General features: G+C 39.5%; 1 protein-coding gene across 1 annotated transcript in view; it reads right to left on the minus strand.

Moving 5' to 3' along the window:
- VGAT (vesicular GABA transporter) overlaps positions 1–23,554 on the minus strand; it is an 80,230-nt gene extending 56,676 nt beyond the window's left edge. Inside the window, exon 1 of the mRNA XM_081744442.1 lies at positions 22,091–23,554. Within this exon, the coding sequence (XP_081600568.1) occupies positions 22,091–22,426 (336 nt within the window). The 5' untranslated portion in view covers positions 22,427–23,554. The remainder of the gene's footprint in view (positions 1–22,090) is intronic.
- Between the last annotated feature and the right edge of the window lie 291 nt (positions 23,555–23,845).

Below are 23,845 nucleotides of genomic sequence, written 5' to 3' on the forward strand. Positions count from 1 at the left end.
GTTTTACTTAAAATAATTATACATGTATTTCAGTCTTTTTTGATGTTTTCCCTACAAGAGAATAAAAAGGCGGGAAGAAAAAGAGGGAAGTTGTTAAAATTAAATCACCATACCTCTTAATATTTTAAATTAGATAAAAGACATTTGATATTTAATCTTTCATTTAAAATAATTAAAGACGTATTTGAGCGTTTTTAGATATTTCTTAAACAAGTAAAGAAAAGACCAGGAAGAAATCCCTTAAGGTTAAATACGAGGGTAAGTCAACTGAAAACCATAAAAGTAGAAATAAAAATCCGCATATGGCGCCAGTGAGCTGTAAGTTGGCATGCCTGTTTACGATAGTATGCCGGATGTCTCCTAGGTGGCAGCAGCCGGCAGATGCACAAACACCGGCGCAACAACAGTTCCAAAATGGCAGCCCCACTAGCCACATGCACCAGCGAGGAGCAGCGTTCTGTGCCCACCCAACACAAGTACATACTGATCATGTGTAAAGAATGTTCCTCGAGGTACATTGGAATGTACATGATAGGTACGTGAATAGAGCAATCATGTGAAATACACATGTAAGGAATAAGGTTACTTCCGCCCAAAAGTACGTGCATGACACATACCGAGGAATGTATCTATTATGTGTATATCACGTACCGTGTATGTACTTGACACATTTACTTGGCATTGGCATGTGCCAGGAATGTACTAGGCATGTCAGTAATGTTCCTTAGGGCAGTGCTATGCAACTGGGGGTTCGAGTACTTAAATACTAAAACCTTAACGCTTCATTTTTACGTTCGAATTTAGAAGCTTGTACTTTTAAAAAAAGCCAAGCAACTAACTCTGAAAATATATGCCCTCCTCCGGCATCTGTGTGGCAATTTAACTATCTATTAAAATACTACAGTAACATTTACGAGCGATTTTTTTTTTTTGCTAGCCCAAAGCTAGCCCCACCCAAGGGTTACGCCCTCGACTCGGGAAGAGGTCTTCGGGAAAATGGAATATGGACTACTTTTGTTGGGATAAGTGATATTGGTTTATTTATTTATTCATTTATTTATTAACATTTAATTGTCTTTGGATTTTATGATCTTGTGATCATAAACATTAGCATAGGTAGATATGGAATGATTATGTGGTATGAAAGTAATGAGTACGTGCAATACACATCACAACACATAGGTGAGGTTAGAAGAACAAGTGAGGTTATCTTCTCGCCCCGGGGCTACGCGGGGCATTAATGTAACACAGTTGGTGCCCTGTTAGTACAGTAGGATTACTGTGGATGATGTGATGGAAAGATGAAATGTGAATGAATATCGAGATGAAATGCATCGAGAAGAGGAATGTCGGGGTGATTCGGAGGGACAGTGTATCGATAAAGGGTAAAAAGCAGAGATAGAGGGGTGGGGCGTAATGGTGTGAGAGTAACGAAGTCGGCTGCAGTATATACTGTGTCCATGAGTAGAGGGTGGTTCATTGTCAGTCGATCAGTGATATATTTTAAGCGAAGATGTTCTATGTGGGAAAGAAGTGTGGGAAAAGTAATGCGACTATAGAGATCGGCAGTGGTGCTAGGTAAGGATATACGGTAAGCGATTCTGAAGGCATGACGTTCTAATATTTGTAGTTTTTTATAAAAGAAAGGTGCTGCGGGTATCCAGGCTGTGAATCCGTAAGTGAGTACTGGTCGGAGAAAGACTTTATACGTAGTGAGAACTGTAGAGGCTTTCAGACCCCAATTGGTGCCAGTCAAGCGACGGAGTAGGTTAATTCGATTATAGGCTTTGGACAAAATAGATTTTAAATGAGGTCTCCAGGTGAGATGTTTGTCCAATAGAAGTCCTAGATATTTGGCTGTGTTGGAAGTGTGAATTCTTGTTCCGTGAACGTTAACATTCAGCAATGTTGGGTTGCGGTGGACCCTAGTGCGTTTTCCAGGAGGCACAAAAACAATTGCTTGAGTTTTGTCGGCGTTGATCTTAAGTCGCCATTTGGAGCACCAGGATGTGAATAGATCGATAGCTTCCTGAAGATGTTTGTTGATGTGCTGTATGGTTTTGCCAAGTGCCAGAAATGCAGTGTCGTCCGCATATTGAAAAGTGCTTATAGTTGCTGGAAGTGGTGGAATATCTGCCACATAGAGAAGGTAAAGAAGCGGAGATAAAGCAGATCCCTGTGGAACGCCTGAATGTAAAAAGACTGGATGAGATAATGCATTGTTAATGGAGATGTAGGCTATGCGTCCAGTGATAAAATTAAATATAAGTCGTATGTAGGTGAGAGGCAGATTATATTTAGTAAGTTTGTATACCAGGCCGTGGTGCCAAACAGTATCAAAAGCTTTCTCTAAGTCGAAAAGAACCAGACAAGAAGGTTTCGTGGAGAGAAATTGATTGTAAATATGGTTGACAAGGCGAAGTAGCTGATCATTTATACTGAATTGAGGGCGAAATCCGGCTTGATAAAGAGGTAACAGGCGATGATCGGTGCAGTATGTGTGGAGGCGAATAACGAGAATTCGTTCGAAGATTTTGCTGAGTGTACTAGTTAACTGAATGGGGCGGTAGGAAGAAACCAGATTGGTAGGTTTGTGCGGTTTCGGAAACATTAAAGTCTTGGACATTTTCCATGTGATAGGAAAGAAACCTGTGCGGAGTATGAATGTGAACAGTATAGCCAGGAAATGAAGAACGCAGTAAGGGGCCTCTTTAATATGCCGGTAAGAGATATTGTCCATGCCAGGTGCACTGTTGCGCTTTCGTTTGGTGACAGTTAGAATGTTATCGACTGTGATCGGTGATGTAAGTTCTTGATTATGGCCTATTGTGTGACTGAGTGCGGGCTGAAGATGGGGAGATTGAAAATCAATTCGATCGACGGGATGTCGAGGATAAGGATGTGTTAAAGGCGGTGTGAATATATCTTGCAGATAAGTAGCGAATGCATTTGCCTTGTCAGTATCAGTTTGAAGCGGGTGATTATGAAGAAGAATAGGATATGTGGTGATACTACGTTTGCCGCTGAGTTGATTGAACCTTTTCCAGTACTGTGTTGGATGGGAAGTATCAGCTAGCGTATTACAAGTTTTAACCCACTGCCGACGTTTATATGTTGTGATGTAATTGCGGACGACGCGTTGCATGTACCGGTGGTGAACTAATGATTCTCGGTTTCCCGTACGCTCGTAATCTCGATAGAACTGACGAGATCTACGTATGAGCGGAAGGTAGTGCGGAGGTAATTTTGGACTGTATGGATTTGAACTGGATGTAGGAATGAAGTTATTGGAGGCCTGATTGATTGTACTGGTTAGGAGATTAAGAGAGTTATACATGTCGTCTTCTGATGTTGGTTCTGGAATGTTAGAAAGTTTTGCAGTGAGGAAATTTCGATATCCGATCCAGTCTGCTTTGTTGTAGTTGAGAGATTTGCGTGTTAAACTTTTGTGGTTGGAGGTATTAGGATGCGAGCGGTTGATGGTAAGCTTGATTGGCAAGTGATCACTGCCTATTGGATCCAGCACTTCTACGGTACAGGATGATAGTAAGTTTGTAGAAGTAATTACAACATCAGGTGTGGTTTGAGATGATGGTCGGGTGTGCTTAGGTAGCTGATGAAAAGTACCAGTGGTATGGGTTGTGAGGAAGTTGAGAAAAGTCTGTCGCTGTTGAGGTGTTCTGCTATGGATATTGATGTCTGCCATTATGATATAATATGGGAAGTTATTTGAGATATACTGGAAGAAATCTATCGGAATAATATGACCAGGTCGAACGTAAATTGTAGCAAGCGTGATATACAAGTTTTTGAAGTAGAGAGTTGTTATTAGGTACTCTGGAAGATTATGCTGTGGAAGGTCGTAATGACGACACGGTATAGAAGGGGGAAAACCTATTGCAACTCCGCCGTTAGCACGTCTAGCTGGCATACTACTGTCTTTTCTTGTGACGGAATATCCAGATATTTTGCAGGAGCTTCGAGGTGTAAGGCGAGTCTCATTGAGAAGAAAACCTGAAATGCGGTGTTCTTGCAGTAGATGAGTGAAGAGTGGTTTATGCTGGATGAGAGAACTGATATTAACAAATATAAAGGATAATGCCATGATGGTTCGGAAGAAAAGGAAGGTGGAATTAGACTTCGGTTTCAAGTGGACTGACATGAAAGTATACTTTGTGCCCGCTGTAGGTAGCATGGAAGTTCATGTGAAAGATTGCACGTGTTGAGTATTGGAGTTGTTGTAGGATGTGAGGGCGGTGAAAGGGATGAATATTTTGAAGTGTGAGTGTGATGAAAGCAAGGAGTTGTTCAATTGTGACGGCCTGGTGTTTGTCAGTAGGTATGGAAGAAGACGGAATGGACTTCTTGTGATGCTGCAAAGGAACAGTCATTTCAGGTTTGGTTGGTTCCGGAGGAGGTCGCTGCTTGCACTTGTAACTGAATGCTGGATGTTGCTCATGGCAGGTTGAACAGGTTGGAGGTTGTGCAAGGTTTTGGCATTGTCTGGTATTGTGTGGTCCGGAGCAGTACCCACAGATTGGTTGGTTCGGACATTTATCAGTAGAGTGAGCATTATATCGTTGACATCTTTCGCAGCGTAAGGGTAGTGGTGGCTGAGATCTAGAAGGCTCGACTCTATGGCGTTTACGATATATATATGCACCATTTGATAGAAGATCGTCGATGGTCTCTTGAGAGTGTGTAAGCACTCTCACCATGTATGTTAAGCCGTTATTGTTACGAATGCGAATGCATTTGGATATGGTATAGCCTTCTAGAGTAAGTTCATCAGTGACTTCTTGGTCAGTAATATCAGTATCTACGCCTCGAATTACAACTGACAGCAAAGGCTCTTTACGTGGTGGGGGCCGTTGTTTTAGCGGTTTTTCTGCAAGCCTAGTGAGTGTGGTTCCTTTCCCAAAAATTTCGAATCCATGTTTGTTCAGTAGGGTAGTTCGAAAGTTGGGATCGGGAGTCCGTAAGATAGTGCCGTTGCGAGTAGGTATGATTTGAGTTATGTTTGCTCGTGGCATGTATTTAACTAGTTGCTTGTATAGATGGTGTGCCTGCGAGTACTTTGGGTCAAAGTTAGTAAGCAGAAACTGATAAGTTTGTGGACGAGTGGTCTCTGTTAACTCGGGAAAATTCTCGAGGTCCATTACAAGACCTGATTCGCTAGCTGTGTCTGACAAGTCGCCTTGATGAATTTTCTTTGATGGCGGTGACTTATGATGGTCAGTATAGGGTTTCCCGATTAACGACCTAGCAGGACTGGTTTCACGACTCGTACTCGGATTAGTGGCACCTTTTCGCTTTGCTCCTGAAGCAGTAGCAGAAGGGGCAGCTACAACCATAGGTAGGCCTTGATGATGCCCTAGATCCCGTGAAGTATCCAGGGACATGATACCGATCTTTGGCCCGAAGGCCGTAAACAAAGCAGTGTAAGCCTAACTGTGTGATGATGAGATGAACAAAGGTTAGACTACCCGTTTGGATAGTAGTCTAGGTTGAATAGCTCCCGTTGCCTTTACAGTAGAACCAGACGCCCTTGGCTGGATCAGTCTGACGTCAAAGTTCTCTTGAGAAGGAACGACAGAGTACCCGGGATGAGGAATAGGAAGGTATACACAAAAGACAGCTTTCAGACGTATGGTACGTCAATAGCTGATGAGATCGATTTCAGTATCGATCTAAGAATGTGTTTACGAGCGATTTTTTTTTTTTTTTTGAGGGAGGCAGGTTTGGGGAACATCTTTATTGTTTCAAAAGCAGAGGATGAGATTAATCTGCCACTAGAGGGTTTCGCCCTCTCTCTTGGCATGGGGTGTGTTTGCATCAATTGTGCCTTTATTTTACTTATAGTTGGGCATTGAGCTGTAAAGAAATATACAGGTGATTAATAATTAATAAATATCAAAGACACTAATACATTACAGCAACATATATATTGATAAGTTAAGAGAAAACATAAATATAAAGAAAAATTAACATAGGAAAGATAAATATAACTAACTAATATATAAGAAATATATAATGAAGTCAAGAAAAGTATAACTAACTAATATATATGAAATATATAATGAAGTGAAGTGATAAAGAACAGTGAAGGTACTAAGAATGCGACGAAATGAATGTACAAATATATAAAGCAATAATGGTATTCAAATAGCGTCGAATTGGAAGAACGACAGTCGATGATGATGATGATGAATGCAGTGCACTTGACATCACAACACAAAACGATTAAAGTTGTAAGTATGACGAATGCCGGTTAGTCTTCTGTCTTGGGGCGGCTCAAGACTAATGAGAAAACACTGGGAAGCCCTTGTTAGTGGTGTGATAAATAAACAGTGCTATAATGGAAAAAGATGAGGAATATCATGATGAATGAGTTGTCGTTGGAAAAATCTGACATGATGGTGATCATCCGGTAGAGTGCGAGCATAAATGGAAAGTAAGATGCTTAGTGGCGTATAAAAGTATCTAAACTGCGATTCTTGCTCCAAATCTATAAATATCGTGTCTAGAAAAATATCCTTGTAGTTGTGAAGGCATTTAGCTATATATTTTCTACGTAAGTGTGCAATGTGTTGTACAAGCGGCGGAAAGTTTATCTTGTCGTAAAGATCTTGATTATGGTAAGGTAGTTTGATACGAAATGCTAGCCGAAAGGCATGACGCTCGAGTATCTCTAATCTGTTATAAAACTTTTGAGGGGCTGAACACCAGGCGACATGACCAAAAGTGAGAATACTCCGCATAAATGCTTTATAAGTGTTCAGTAGCAATGTTGAATTTAAACCCCAGGTTTGACCTACAAGGCGACGAAGAAGTTGAAGTCTATTTTTGCCTTTTGTAATAAGCTTCTGTAGTTGTGCTGACCATCTCAATTTATCATCGAAAATGACACCTAAATAAGTAACAGTTTTAGTTGGTCGGAGAAGATGATCGCCAACACGTATCTCAAGCAAATTCGGATTACGATGGACTTTACTACGGCAATTGGGCGGTAAAATAACTAAAGTTTGTGTTTTTTCTTCGTTCACAGTAAGTCTCCACTTATTGCACCAGCGAAGAAAGTCCGTAATTGTAGCCTGCAAATTAACGTTAATCTGCTGAATTGTTCTACCGAGTGTAAGAAAAGCAGTGTCATCCGCATATTGGAAGAGATATGTATGAGGTGCCGGAGATGGTAAATCGGAGGCATATAGGATATACAGCAGAGGTGATAAACTTGACCCTTGTGGCACTCCCGTATAGGGGAAAATCGGATGTGATAGAGAGCCGTTGATATTAACATAGGCAATACGGTTTAATATAAAAGAGTAGATAACTCGAAGATAATTTAGAGGAACACCGAGCTTCAGCAACTTATAGAATAACCCATAATGCCATATACGATCAAATGCTTTCTCAAGGTCCATGAGTATGAGGCAGGACGGTAGTGCTTTGTTATAGTGATTTGTGATAATAGTGGTAAGACGGAGTAATTGATCATTGAGACTGTAACATGGACGAAATCCTGTCTGATGAGAAGGTAAAAGGTGATGATCATTGAGATATGGATGGAGACGATGCACCAGTATTTTCTCAAATAATTTTCCCAAAGTAGATGTCAGTTGTATGGGCCGATATGACTTCACAGAGTGAGGTGGTTTGTTTGGTTTTAAGAACATGCAAACTTTAGACATCTTCCAGTCGTGTGGATAATATCCAGTTCTTAAAATAAACGTATAAATCGTTGCCAAGAAGAGAAAAAACTGTAGTGAGCACTCTTTGAGGATTCGATAAGATATATGATCAAAGCCAGGTGCTGTATTACGTTTACGCTTTAAAGCATCTCTTATGTCATCTGAGGTAATTTCGTGATTTAAAGGATGTGTTGTATCCAACTCATGAGTGATTGATGGTTGGAGCAGTTGGTTGATTGCTGGTTCAGATATGCGGGGACTTAAACGATGTGTAGATAGAGGCGGCGTAAAGACTGTAAGTGAGATGCGAAAGCATCCGCTTTCGCCTGATCAGTGTGCAAAGGCTGATCGTCCTGGACAAGAGGGTATGAAGTAGTGACTTTCTGCCCAGTTAACAGGTGAAACTGTTTCCAGTATCTTGTGGGGTGTGTTTCGGTGTTCAACTTGTTGCACGTTTTAGTCCACGTAAGTCTTATGGGCAACTATATAATTGTGAACTGTGCGTTGCCATCGACGTGCTTGGGCTAAAAATTCTGGGTTTCTTGTCTTCTCATATTCACGAAAATACTGCCTGGATTTTCGTACAAGTGTAAGATATTGCGGTGGTAATATTGGCTGATATGTTTTCCCATGGTATGTAGGGATATTCTTTGCAGCACTGTCGTTAAGAGCAGTTGTAATGCTATGAACGACATTGTTTAGATCAGCTTCAGAGGTTGGCGGTTGTAACTGATCTATTGCGGTATTGATATCAGTCCGATATTGTTCCCAGTTAGCCTTATCATATAAGAAAATAGTTCTTGTTAATTGTGGAGACGATGGTGGTCGTGCATGGTTAATTATCGCTTTTACTGGTAGATGATCGCTGCCGATACAGTCAAGAACCGTGATAGAAGTTTTAGCAACTATTGAAGCTGTACTAATGATAACGTCAGGAGTAGTCTGACTACTCGGCCTGGTATGTTTGGGTAGTTGATATATATGGCCATGCAGACCTAGGGAAATATAATCAGAAAACTGAGTTTTCTCCCTGGTGGATCGACTGTGAATATTGATATCCGCTAGTATTAATAATTGACGATACTGCGAGAATAGGTACTGGAAGAAATCGAGCGGAATATCATGCCCTGGACGGACATAGATTGTAGCTACGGTTAGAGCCATATTTGGTAGATATATGGTTGTCACCAAATGTTCAGGCAAGGGGACAAGTGATGGAATAGAATGAGCTCTGTAAGTTAGTTTATGGTAGATTCCAATAACAGCGCCGCCTTGTGCTCGAGCGTTAGTATCTGCGTAATCATGTCTTAGTAACTGATACCTAGGAAGGCGTATAGATGTTGTGGGCTTAAGGGCTGTCTCATTCAAAGCAAATATATCCACATGTTGTTCTAAGAGTAGCTGCTCAAATAGTATTCGGTGTTGAGATAACGACCGAATATTCATAAAAAGAATAGTAAGAGCCATACTGAGACAGAAAGCTTTGGGTTTAAACTGCGGTATCACGTGGTACAATATGGAAATGAACATACGGACCAGAATAGGTAGCATAGAGATTAACTTGAAATATAACTGAGGCCGCCGCAATAACATGGTCAAGAATTAGCTGTCGTTGAAATGGAAAGATATTTTGCAAGATAAGAGTAATATAGCGCAGGAAATTCTCAACGGTGAGAGGAGAAGCAATAGATTGCGAAAAAGGAACAGAAGCGTCTGTTGTACGGAGCGGAACAGTCATTTCCGGGTGATCTGGTTTGGCTGCTGGCTTAGATTTGCATTTATAACTGTAAGTAGGATGTGCATTACTTGAACATGTTGAACAATGTGGTGGCTTCCCTGTATTTGAGCAGTCCTTTGTTTCATGTTGTCCTGCACAGTACCCACATTTGGGGACATTTGGACACTTGGAAGTAACATGGTCATTGTAGATTTGACATTTCTCACATCTAAGTGGAAGAGGAGAACTGGTACGAGATGGCTCAACACGATGTCGTTTTTTAAAGATGTAAGCACCATCTTGCAACAAAGTATCGATTGATATTTGAGACATGGTCAAAACCCGAACCATATAAGTTGGACCATTGTTATTTTTGATTCGAAGACATTTTGCTACCTCTATGCCCTCGGCTTTAAGCTCCTCTAAGACTTCTTCGTCAGTTATTTCTGGCAGAACGCCTCGAATGACAACAGACATCATCGGTGAACGAGAGGGCGGTGGTTTTTGTTTGATCTTAGTACTGAGATTGGTAAGCTTAGCATTTTTTCCAAATATTTCGTAGCTGGCTTTGTTACGAAGCGTGATACCGAAGTTTTCATCATCAGATTTAATAATAATGCCATTCCTGGTAAACACAATCTCTTTGACACTAGCGCGTGGAAGGTATTTCATTATTTGATTAAATATATGACGGCTATTGCTGTACTTGCTGTCGTAATCGGTAAGCAAAAAGGAATGTATCTTTGGCCGTGTGAGAGATGCAATAAAGTTTGGCTGCATTCCAGAAGTAGATGTCGATGGCGGCGACAAATCTGTAGTGCATTGCATTGGTTCTGCTTGTACAGGTGGTTTCTGTATGTAAGCAGGTGAACGAGATCGCGAGCGTTTGTCTACAGATTCAGCACTACTTTCTGATAATGGTCGACCGCGCCGGTTCCTGCGAGGATCCCTTCCTGTTTCTTCCGAGGGGTTACTGGTGGGAGGTACAACTATCCCCGGTAACCGATGCATGATCCAAACGGATCAAGGCAATGGAATCAAGAAATACACAACAATAGGTAGTATATAGGCGAAAAGCACCCCGTACGAGTAACTACAAAATACAGAAGAGTTGGTCAGAGTATGACTGTAAACAATGACCTTCAAAAAATTTAGAAAAAGCCCTCCAGAAGATGAGGATCTTCTGTCAGACTCCTAAGTAGCGTATCTGTACCGTTCTCACAAGTACGTCTACAATACTTGATCACTGCTTAGTACAGTAACTAACTACAAGAGGAGTTAGGTTCGAAGTATGATGTTTACGAGCGATTTTTTTTTTTTTTTTTTTTTTTTAAGGTTAAGCCGATCAAAGGGTTACGCCCTTTCTTCGGGACGAGGATTATAGGTATGGGGAATTTTCTTTATTTATAGAGGGCATTGAGGGTTTGGAGCATTATTTTATTTTATTTTATTTCATTCTTATTTGTGGGCATCTTTTTTTTTTTATTTTATTTTTTTTATTTTATTTTATTTTATTTTATTTTTATTTTATTTTTTATTTATTTTTATTTTTTTTTTATTTTTTTTTATTTTTTTTTATTTATTTATTTATTTTTTTTTTATGAGAGATGAGGTGAAGTGCAGATGGACGTCACAAACACGAGTGTATATGTTAGTATGGACGAGTGAATGGTTATCTTCTGCCCTGGGGCGTCACAGGGCTGATGTAGACAGATGAAGCCCGCTGCTAGCAACATTGATGGAAACTAGTGCAGAGATGGATAAATGCATGGACTAAGATGAGGTGGATGATAGATGGCAAAGTCGGCCTTTTGAGGGTCATCGTCGTCTAGAGTGTTATAGTATAGAGTGAGAAGATGTTGGAGAGGAGTGGCTTGGTGACGTGGGGGCGTATCATGTATTATGTCCTGTTGAAAGGTGTCTAGGAATATCGGATTTCCGTCTGCAATGACTTTTGTAATATATTTAGTGCGAAGTGTTTCTAAGTATGGAAATATTGTTGGAAAGTTGATTCGGCGATAGAGGTCGGCAGTCGGTGCTGGTAGTTTGATACGATAAGCAAGTCGGAGAGCATGTCTTTCGGAGATGGCGAGTCTATTATATAGTTCATCTGGGGCAGAGATCCAGCAGATATGGCCATGTGTGAGAGCAGGTCGGAGGAATACTTTGTAAGTCGTAATGACTGTGTCGGTATGTAAGCCCCAGGTTGTGCCCACTAGCCGTCGAAGGAGGTTTAATCGGTTCGTTGCCTGTGATCGAATCTTTTGTAGGTGGGGTTTCCAACTGAGTTTAGAATCAAAGATGATCCCAAGGTAGGTAACTTGTGATGATGGGCGGATGAAAGTGCCATTTACATTAATGTGAAGAAGGGAAGGATTGCGATGGATTCGTGATCGGCAACGAGGTGGGAGAAAAATAAGAGCTTGCGTTTTGAGAGAATTGATAGTGAGGCGCCATTTGGAACACCAGGAGGTAAAGGCGTCAATTGCCTGCTGAAGTGTTTTATTTATGGTTTGAACAGTATTAGATGTGGCAAGAAAAGCGGTATCATCTGCATATTGGTATACTGAGACATTTGGTGGGAGAGGGGGCATGTCGGCGACATATAAAATATATAGAAGAGGTGAAAGAACAGATCCCTGAGGGACGCCACAGTGAAGAAAGATCGGATAGGAAAGGGATTGGTTGATATTGATATAAGTCATACGATTGGAAAGAAAAGAAAGTATACAGCGGATGTAGGAGATAGGAAGATTGAGAGAGTGAAGCTTTGCGATGAGGCCGGCATGCCAAACTTTGTCAAAAGCCTTCTCCAGATCGAACAGTAACAGACAAGATGGTTTTGACGTATTATAATGATTTGTTATAGCGGTGGTGAGGCGCAGAAGCTGGTCAGAAATACTAATATGTGGGCGAAAGCCGGCTTGATGTAGAGGGATGAGATTATGGTCGGAAAGATGAGTATGCAGACGGCTGACTAGAATGCGTTCAAAGATTTTGCTAAGGACTGATGTTAGTTGGATTGGTCGGTATGATGAGAGTGCAGTAGGAGGTTTGTTTGGTTTGATGAAAAGGAGAGTTTTGGAGATTTTCCATTGAGGAGGGTAAAATCCGGTGCGAAGAATGAAGTTGTAGATGGTGGCGAGAAGTGAAAAGAGGATGGGAGGAGATGATTTGATGAGTTTATAGGTAATGTGATCAAAGCCGGGGGCTGTGTTTCGTTTTGATCGGATGGCGGAGGAGATATCGTCAGGAGTTACGAGATCGTTAAGAGGAGAAGCGGTAAGTTGGTGGTGAAGATTGGGTTGAAGTTGAGGAGCGTTCGGGTTTGCGAGATGTTCCACACGGCGTGTGAGAGTTGGATGAAGTGGTTGTATGGTCTTGAAAGAAAGAGGCGAAAGCATTTGCTTTGTCAGTATCGGTTTGAAGCGGATTGTTATGTGAGATGATTGGGTATGAAGTATGACGGGTTTTGCCAGTTAACTGATGAAATTTTTGCCAGAATTTGGTAGGGTGCGAGGTAGTGGATAGAGTGTTGCAGGCTGAGATCCAACGTTTTCGTTTGTAGGCATCTAAGTAATTGTGGAGCATGCGATTCCAGCGACGATGATGTGTTAATGATATAGGATTACGTGTACGTTGGAAGTCACGGAAAGAGCGTCTAGAAGCAGCAATGATAGATTGATATTGTGGAGGTATTGGAGGTTTGTGCGGATGACGTGTACGAAGAGGGATGTTGTTTTGGGTGGCTGTGTCAAGGGATGTTGTGATTTGATCCACAAGGTTATAGAGTTCTTCCTCAGTAGTGGGCTCCTGTAGATTTTGCAATGAAGTTGTGAGGTCGGTTTGAAAATTAGCCCAGTTCGCATGTGTGTAATCAAAGAAGTGAATTGGCGGGGGTTGTGTTTTGGGGTGTGTGGTGATAATAAGATCAAGGAGTATCGGAGCATGATCGCTGCCGAAAGGTGGTAGAACTCTGAGATTGTGAATAGTAAGAGAAGGAGTACTGATCACTATGTCGGGTGAGGTATTACTGATTGGGCGTGATGGCGATGGGAGATGATGGTAGTCGACGGCTAGAATATTAGAAATGTAGTTTTGAAAATGTTGTTTCTCTGTCTGAGGACGACTATGAATATTGATATCTGCCATGATTATATAATGTCTGAACGTATTGTCGATGTATTGAAAAAATTCGTAGGGAATAGGGTGGCCTGGTCTGACATATATGGTGCAAAGAGTAATGATTTTTGCGCGAAGATACAGTGTGACTATGGAATACTCTGGGAGATCATGTGGTTTGGGGAAAGTATGAGGACGCACAGGTATAGTATGATAGGTTCCAATTGCTGTGCCACCATTAGCTCGTTGATAAGGTCTAGGACAGTCATGACGTTGTAATTGAAACTGCGGAATGCGGATATAATCAGTAGGTTTGAGATAAGTTTCATTTAGGGTAAAAGCTTGTACTTTTTCCTCTCGGAGAAGTTGTTCAAAAACTGTTTTATGAGTAACAAGAGATCGAATATTAAGAAAGAGGAAGGTGACTGCCATGGTGATTGATAACATGAGAAAGGTTGTGTGGATGGGTTTTGTATTTACAGAGATGGCCATTCTGGATCTGTTTTAGTAGAAGTTATGGAAAAGTGAGCATGTGGACCTGTATAGGTGGCAGAAAGTTGTAGGCCAAATAATTGTTGGGCGATTTGGTCGACCTGCATAAGAATATGTGGTCGTAAGAAGGGATGGATATTTTGTAGAATGAGCGTCGTGAAGCGAAGCAAGTCTTCTACTGTGACAGGTTCTCGTAAGGAGTTTGTAGGAGTTGTAGCGGAATCGGTAGTGCGGATTGGGACTGAGAGTTCAGGTTTGTCAGTTGGTGGAGCAGGTTTTTGGTGGCATTTGTAACTGTAGGTTGGATGCTGTTGGTGGCAGGTATTACATAGAGGTGGTTTTTTAAGGTTGGGGCAATTGTTGGTTGTATGGTCTTCATTGCAATGTCCACAGCGGGGTGAGTTAGGACAGTTTTTTGTTAGGTGTGAGGCATATGTTTGGCACCGTTCGCAGCGGATAGGAAGTGGTGGTGAAGTGCGAGATGGTTCTACTCTGTGTCGTCTGCGATATATATAGGCACCATTTTGAAGCAGATCGTCTACTGTGTCTTTGGATGCTGTGAGGACTCGTACAAGATAGGTGGGGCCTGATTGACACTTGATACGAATGCATTTATGGATTTCATAACATTCGAGACGTAATTCGTCAAGGATTTCTTCGTCAGTATAGGCCGGTGGAACGCCTTTTATTACTACTGAAAACATGGGCTGACGTCTAGGTGGTGGTGGTTGCTTTTTTCTGGTTGATGCGAGAGCTTGAAGGTTGGCTTTGTCGCCAAAGATGTGAAATCCTGCTTTATTTCGAATTGTAGTAGAGAAGTTTTGGTCTGGAGATTTGATGATGATTCCGTTGCGAGTGAAGACTATTTCAGATACATTGGCTCTTGGATAGTATTTCATCAATTGAATTAGGATATGTTTTGGAGTTGAGTATTTGGTATCAGCATTGGTGAGAAGAAAATTGAAAATCGGTGGAGATTGGTTTGTAGCAATGTCCATATTTTGATCATCTATGTCACTATCGGATGCTTGACTGCAAGGAGATCGTGATCGAGTTTCTTTCTTCTTATTTTGCGACTGTAGTGTATCACCTGATCGCTTTTGAGAATTTGGACCCGTTCTGGGTTTGGCCCCCTTGCACTCCATCGAGTTCAGAGGGGACACACCCACGGATCTTGAAGACTGTGGTATGGCCGAAGCCAGTACGTGTTAGATGTAAGTAGAATGAGAAGATAATAATAATGATCAAATGCAGATGTCCAAATAAGATGAGGTGACGTGAGATGATCAGTGATGATGATGGGATCCACCCTCCAGCACTGAAAAGTACTGTCAATCCCAGTGAGAGCGTATGCGTGCGAATCTCAATTGTGCGTATGCTACACAATATCCTCGGTGGCACGTTAACACTTCCCAGCTAGGCTAGGCTTGGTACAAAAAGCAGCTTGTGACGTATGGTACGTCAAGCTGGTGAAAGTATGTTTACGAGCGACCGAGCTCTAACCTATAATCTTAGCATTCAAACCTTTGATTTACGGTTATTTGTGATTTCACGTTTATAACAAAGACAAATATTTTTAAAAGAGTGTAGTTTAAATAAATTACTGAAATAAATATTTTTCACAAAGTTTATCCTTTTAAATTATTGTTCAAAGGCCTTTGCCTTTAGTAAGCCTTCTCCGAAATACATGCAAATGAATTGTGCTGCCATCTTTGGAGCTCTTTTAAAATACACATATATGTTTCTCGACAATGAGATCTCAGAAACTACAGGCTCTAGAAAGATGACGTTTTCACTGATCGATTGCAAATTTCATGTAGATTGTCCAGTTCTAATTGAATATTTAAAAAACATGGGCACTATTTCTTTAGTACATTTTTACGGGTACATTGGAAGTGTTGAACTTTCAAAAACATGAAATAAAACATCACATCCTAATCATTACACATTCCAACACCACACTGTTGTATATAGCGGTTGTATATGTCTCCGGCATTTGTTTCATAGCCAAATAATAATGGAAAAGGAAGGATAACAATTTCCTGAAGGATGTCTATATTATCAGGCTGAATTTCTTTAAGGAGTTAGTTTATACTTAAACTTACGTCTTCCCGACAATTTTATTTAACGTCTAGTTTTAACGTACAGGTTTTGAACTAATTCTCTGCTGTGTAACGTCACAATATAACCATCAATGCTAATTTTATGAGGACAATTCTGCCAGTGGGGTTTAGAATGTTACAACCTAGAGAACGCATCAAACGTCAGAAAATTGCAAAATGACACACACAATATATTACAATGTGGCTAAACTCAGAAAGTGGCTATAGAAGTGAAAAGCATATGGCTAAAAAGCCACTATTGGCTCTTTGGAAATTATGTGACTAACGACGTTCTCAAAATGGCCAGATCTCGTCACAAAGGGGCTAAATTGGCAACCCTAGTCGCAATACGAAGCAACTTACGCACAACCATGCCATGGTACATGGGGTATGTGCCATTCACATTCCTCACATTCCAGTGAAGCATGTAAAAGTACCTTTCAAGTGTCAGAAATTCCTCGAAAGGCACGTACCTAGCGACACGTGCTATGCATATGAAATGTACATTTTTCAAGTACCAGGTACGTAAACAGTACATATGGAACTTAAATGGCACGTTCCTAGAATGTACCTGGTTGGGTGGGTGATTCGGTTTTTGCGAAGTGAAGGTGTGAAACCGATTGACATTTTTAGGCGAATGAAGGTTCAGTATGGAGATGCGTGTTTGTCACAGCCACAAATCTATGAATGGTGCCGAAAATTTGCAAATGGTGTTACGTCTGTGGCCGATGCTCCACGCCCCGGCCAGGCTCGGCGCGTAGTGACTCCAGAGACCATTGCAGCCGTTGAAGCCATCGTTTTGGAAAACCGCCGTGTGACAATAGACGAAATTGCATCATGTGTACACATGAGTCATGGATCGGCACATCATAACGCGGTGCACAAGTGGTTGCGCCGTCGCCCAAAAGACTTTTTTTCTGCAGGTATTCAGGCTCTTCCGAGGCGCTGGCGGACTTGCATTAAACGAGGAGGGGACTATATTGAAAAATGATTTACTACTGTACCCTGTGTGACCAATAAATAATATTTAAAAAAAATAATTATGGTTTTCATTTGACTCCCCCTCGTATATTCATGTTTAGGCTTTTAATTTAGAAGAATTAAAGATGTGTTTAAGTTTTTTTTATGTTTCCTTTAGAGTAGAATAAAAAGGTGGAAAGAAAAAGGAGTGCGTGTTGCAATTGTTAAAATAAAATGGCCATATCTCGAAATCCTTTAAGATTAGAGAAATGAAATTTGGTATTTAGACTTTTGATTTAAAATGATTAAAGATGGAGTCTTTCAGTCTTTTTGGATATTTTCCCTTCGAGAGAAGAATAAAAGGTGGGTAGGAAAAAGAGCGGGGGCTGCAATTGTTAAAGCGAAATGGTCATATCTCGAAATCCCTTCAGTTAGAGAAATAATATTTGGCATTTAGATTTTTCACTTAAAATAGTTCAAGTCGTATTTCTGTGTTTTTAAATATTTTTCCTACAAGGGAAGAAAACGGCGGGAAGAAAAAAGAGTAGAGATTGCAATGGTTAAAAATAAAGTGGATAAGTCTCGAAATCCTTTAGTGCTAGAAACATGAAAATTGATATGTATATTTTTAAAGTAAAATAATTAAAGACATGATTCAGCAGTTTTTTGGTGTTTTCCATAGAAGGGATGAAAAAGGCGTTATAAAAAGAGTGAGGGTTGTAATTTTTATAATAATACGGTCATATCTCGAAATCCCTTAAGATTAGAGACATATTAATTTAAGGACGTGTTTGAGCGTTTTTGAAATGTTTCAATGAAAGATTTAAAAAAAGGCCCAAAAAACATTCTGGACGTTGCAATTGTTATAACAAGATGGACACATTTGGAGGTTGTCATCAGAGGCAAATGGGTGAATCATTTTAAATTGTTTTTTGAACAGCATCAAGTGAGTAGTGGGAGGAAGTGACTAATGCTAAAGAAAATTAGAGCTGGTAACACAGCAATTGTTTGCATTTTGTAAGCTGACTAATTAAAGCCAGCAGTTAATTAATGTGTTTAATCGATTGAAGTCAGTATCTAAATCTGAGCTAATAGAACTGATGTTCACGCAGGTTCATGAAAGAGGAACCACCGGCACATGGTGGAATGTGCTGTGAGGCTTACGCTGTTGTATCGATTTCAATCACACTATAGTTAAAGTAGATTACGCTAGTGCGTCATTGAAACCTACACAGGGTAGAGATTAGCTGAGTTTCAATCTGTGTAGTTCTTCTTGTAATTTGATTGAATTTTGAAATGGGATATAGTAGGTCTACAGTACGATTTTTAGGGCATTTTATATTTTGTAATTCTGATATTAACATAATGAATTATAACTTTAATATGCCCTTGAAGCTTCTATCTTTACTACATTGGCATGTCTGTTAGTTATATTGAACTATTGTGTAATTTAAAAAAAAAATCCTAATAGACTCGATATATATACAGGGTGAACCTGAAAGATGTGCACAAAGTCGGGGAGCTGATTCGTGATAGCAAAAGAAGACAAAAAAAAGTCCTCTTGCATGTTGTCGAATTCCACGTCATGTACGCTTGCACATCTTTCTATTCGTTCCAATTGTCAGGATTCGAGTTTCGATTCCAAGTTTTAACCCTTGTCACTTGTACACGACCTGGTCCGTGCCATGGAGGGGGGGGGGCGAGCGGGGCGACGGCCCCGGACGCTGAAGTAAGGGGGCAAAAAATTCGGGAGAAAAAAGGAAAAAGATAGGAAAAATTGCTTGGAATACATGTATGGGGGCGCCGTCGTATACTCTCGCCCCGGGCGTTGATTTTCCACGGCACGGCCCTGTATATGACGCGGAATTCAACAACATTCACGAGGACATTTTGTCTTCTTTTAATGTTACAAGTCACCTCCCGGAGTTTGTGCACATCTTTCAGGTTCACCATGTATAATGAAATGCTCACTCCTAATATAGGCGGGTATTTTTTTTTTCGCGGGCTTACCTTTATTTTATTATGTTTTAATGAGCGAATCGTGAGAATGAGTACTCGATTAATTGTTTGGAGTTTTTTTTAACGAACTGTTTTCATTAGCATAGTTAATGCATCATAGATGGTCACTGTTATATTGTGAGTTCAGTACGAAGGAAGTAACCTTCTGTGTTCTGGTAATATACGACTGATGAGAATCAAATGAAACACGAAGCCCAAATTAAGGAAATTGTTTTCTATGAATGATATTATGAAGAATATCTGAATGATAAAACTAAAAAGATAGGATAAAGGGGATGGTCATCAAATGTAAGTAGTGTGAGTGCATGGTGGGTGAACAGTATAGCGTTCATCTCTTGTGGTTTCTGGTTCGATCTCATGCCATCTGAGATTGTAATGAGAAACATCATGTCCGTATATTTTCTCGGAGTTCTCTCATTTCCTCTCACAACCTCATTCCACTAATTATTTCATTACCATTCACTTTAATGAATTATTCCTGTCATTTAGCCCAAAATCCATAACCATGGGACGTAAAAGTGAACATGACTTTTCACTTTCATGATGGTTACTTGCCGCAAATGAGCCCCTTCCACGATGTTCCGCTAACCTCTTCGTCTTCACGTATGATTTTTTTTTTTGTTTTGATATTGTCCATCAATTGTAATCTTCTTTCGCCACGATCGCTCACTCGTTTTCCTGCCACCGTACCCTCTAGCACGTCCCTCACAATACAGTTCATTCTTACCCAATATCCCAACCAGATTCTTTTCTTCTTCTCAACAATATCTAAAACTAAAAATAAATAAATAAATAAATAAATAAAATAAAAATAAGAAATGATTGATAATATATTGCAACAGAATTACAGTAAGCCCTAGTAAATGTTTCTATATACATTTTAATTTGCACCAGAAAATGCCTTTTCTATAGACATTGGGATCACTATTAGTTTATAGGATTAACAGATATACATAAGGTAACCATATTCCTCGTGTTAGATTAGATTGTAATTTAACAAAAGTATTATGGGAGCATATTTGATAATGATTCATTATAATGTGACTGAAAAATTTTATCTTACACGTGTTAGTCTAACTACAGGCCTGTCTTGAGTTTCTAAGAGACCAGAAGCGAATCCTGGTGCCTGGAGGAGCCCTACTCTCGAGTTCTCCACACAATTCAATCCTTCAATGAATCCATAACTATAAATCCCACAGTTTGAATATACAATCAATTCTGATTTAATTATAATGGTAAACTTTTGAATGGAATGTGTTTAATCCTTTAGTTGACAAGCATTGATAGCATACCATAAAAATATTTAGTTTGTTTTTATGGTTAAACCATGTCTTCCTGATCATAATTTCGTAACTTTTAAAGTATTTTTGTACTTTGGTTAAAGCAACATTGCCATAAAATAGGTCTTATGTGTAGCTGCTCATAATTCGTGCGGATAATGCAATAGAATGCGGTGTTGCTTCTAAGCAACATTGCTAAATAAAAGGGTTAAATTATTACACCACGTATGCAACTTTGCATTGTTGTCAGCGTTGCAGATCGCAGCTCGAAATTATTCCAAAACCTGATCGAAATTATGCTAGATTCGTTCAAATTATGCTAGATCCTTATAATTACTGATTCAGGAGTTTTTATATAAAACAAATATCTAAAATTAAAAATAACAACTCAGGATGTAGGAAAGTCTTTCTATTCTTTATTTTATTTTATTATTATTATTATTATTATTATTATTTTACTTTTTTGTTAGCTTGGCTTCTAAGAAGAATAAAGAACAAGAATATGTCGTATAAATGAATGCAAAGTGTTTGTTTCCATATTTTGAAAGAAAATGACCTCGTAGTCAAAGGATTAGAAGACCCCGGGTGGATCTACAAAAAAAAAAAAAAAAAAAAAAAAAAAAGCATCTCTGGGGTGGACTGGGTCAAACACATGGCGAAAGGCCTTTGGATCACCTGCATTTGTGTGGAATATGTTTCATCTTAACGTCAAGAAACTACTGTCTCCAATAAAACTCATTTTCAGAAACACTAAATTTTTTCCTGCCACGCCCCTTCTCTAGTCATCGGTAAAGGGATGAGCTTCCGCCGTTTCAAACTTGCTTCGTACAGTAAGATTGCCTGTGTGTTTTTCCGATTGTATAAATCAATGGAAGAGGATACATTCCTGTAGCTCTTTTTCTTCCCAAAACTAACTACTTTTTCATCTCCAGGTTTTGTGGCTTTTTGATAAACTTCCTGAAATTATGCTAGATTTGGGCAGGATGCTTAAAGCAAGATGATAGATGCTAAAACATGCAAATTATGCTAGATCTAGCATCATTATGCTAGATCTGACACCGCTGATTGTTGTTAAGATAAGGAGTTAGAAATAAGTCAGACCTCAACTGTGGTGGCCTCTATCGGAATAAAACGAAAACTCTAACTCTTGATCATTTACATTTGGTGTCGACAATAGTAACACCATACGGGCTAGCGTAAAGCTTTTGCTTGCACCGAAGTCGACGGTGAAATTATCAGTTTTTAACCGATTGTATAGTAGATACAATTTCATTATCATTAAGATGACAAAGTGAATCTGGGGGGTCAAATCTGGAATCTGAGACAAGTGTGCAACAATATTCTTGTATTTAACTCATTCAACTTCAAGTTTTATTTCCAAGATAGAAACACAGTCCTTCTGAGTTTAGTTCAGTGATTTCAACTAACAAGAATTATAGCGCGCTCAAACCATCTGGTTTTACTGAGCATGCGCAGGCTAGATTATTTGCTGCTTCTTGCTCGCTCAGTGTAGCAAGGTCACAATATTTATTTATATATTAATTACAAAGTACAAGTTGAACTCAAATAGGTCAAGATATTACACTTATTTTATCGTTATACAAATATAGATAGCTACATTTTGTGAGGTTATAAATCCGTTATTCTGCAAAGGAATATTTTTCTTAATTAAGAAAAAAATGATAAATATTTTTATTTCATATTTACCTGAATAGCATTCGTAACATTCCATGCTGCTTGCCATTCATCAATCTTGTTCGCTTTGCTTCCTCCTTCGGCGCCGAACTCCCCCTCCACAAAATCAACGCTGGTAACACTACCGTTTAGTTTTCCCTCTCCCCCTTCAACCCCCTCCAATCCTTCGGCACCTCCCTCCCCCGGGGCGATATTGGACATTTCCGTGTCATGAGGACCACGTCCGAATTTGGCAAAATGTATCTTTTCATCTTGTCCGTCAAAGCAATTACTTGGAACCACTGCTTTAATTGTCTCCCAAAATGCACTAAGTGTCGCCCCAAAGTGGAATCTTGTAAATTGCGACATTTTGTAACACAAGCAAACAGAAATATTGTTGAAATTTTGAGTTCAAAATGGGCTATCGAGTCTCTGATTTAAGGTCAGTTACGGGAGATAATCAGCTAATTTTTGCGAAGAAATACTTCATGCAATTTATAGTGTATTGCTAACAAAAAGTAATTGTCTTGATTGATTTTATTAATGTAAAATTGACTTAAATTTTATTGCTTCTTTTCTCCACTCGTATCGGCGTTCCGATATATATATTTCTCTCAGTCTTGTAGGTGTATCTGCAGTTTAATTTTTAAAAAATATTTCTTTGCATATCATTTGCAATTAAATTTTTATAATTTCGTTGGTTTTTGGGCTCGAATTATCCAATTCCAAATCATTGCTGTCCATCCCGTGGCCAATTGACGAATTTCACTTTTGTCACACCTTATATACGATCTAGCAGCCATTTATATACGCTCCTTTAGAATATACCGCACATAAAATATTATGTTTACACCACATGTAACTTAATATATGTATATATACTAAATGCGTCCGGTTCGATTATTTTTCACACTTACTGGCAACAAAACATAATATTGTAAACCGGATAAAGGGCGTAAGATAAGAGGTCAAATTGGAACATATTTTTGCTGTGAGGAGTCTTCTTCCAGTAAATATGCAATGTAGATTGTTTAATCACTAAAATCATCTTTCACAAGTCATATATATTCTGTTCTTCTTAATATTGCACACATTTGGAGTAGTTATCCCTTTTATTTTCTTGCCAAAGAAGAGGGTTTTGAGGGGAAGAGAGAGGATTATTGCACTTAAATCACGACGAAAACACTTAATCCCTTCAGCTCAGCCATTCTTAACAAGCTACCACTTAGCGAAGAAACAAAAGAGAGTTTTTATGCTCGCAGAAAAGAAAGAAAACACTTTTCTTTAACAAAATATAACGGAAAAGATTCTTTTTGTTTGTCGGAGTATTATGAAATGTTGGTTCATATGCACCACATGGTAATAATAATAATTATTTTTTAAAAAAAATGTTCGTCCTTAATTACTTCCCGGAGGAGTTCGGCGGCAGCGTTGAAGAGAGAGAGAGATGAGAAGGACCACGAAGGACTCGTCGGTCGAACCCGAACTGACTCTGTAGCGCAGATCAATCGAGGGAGAGAAGTTAGCAGACTAGAGGGCACCACTAATCGACTACAGCAATTTCGCTGGGAATGTTAATTAGGGAATCATTAGCTATCAGCTAAAATGAGAGAACTTTTAACATTAAAATATATATACAAATTTAAAGTAAGTTAATACTTAACAAACACATACAAACCACGTCCAGAAAATTATTATTATTAATGCTTCAAGCTTTTCCTAATGATTTACTTAATTATATTATATGTTCGAGAGAATATATGGGTATTGCGGTGAATACATAGCTTG

This window comes from Thermobia domestica, chromosome 2 (assembly GCF_964235325.1).
Source record: "Thermobia domestica chromosome 2, izTheDome1.hap1.1, whole genome shotgun sequence".
In the NCBI taxonomy this organism is placed as follows: Eukaryota; Metazoa; Arthropoda; class Insecta; order Zygentoma; family Lepismatidae; genus Thermobia; species Thermobia domestica.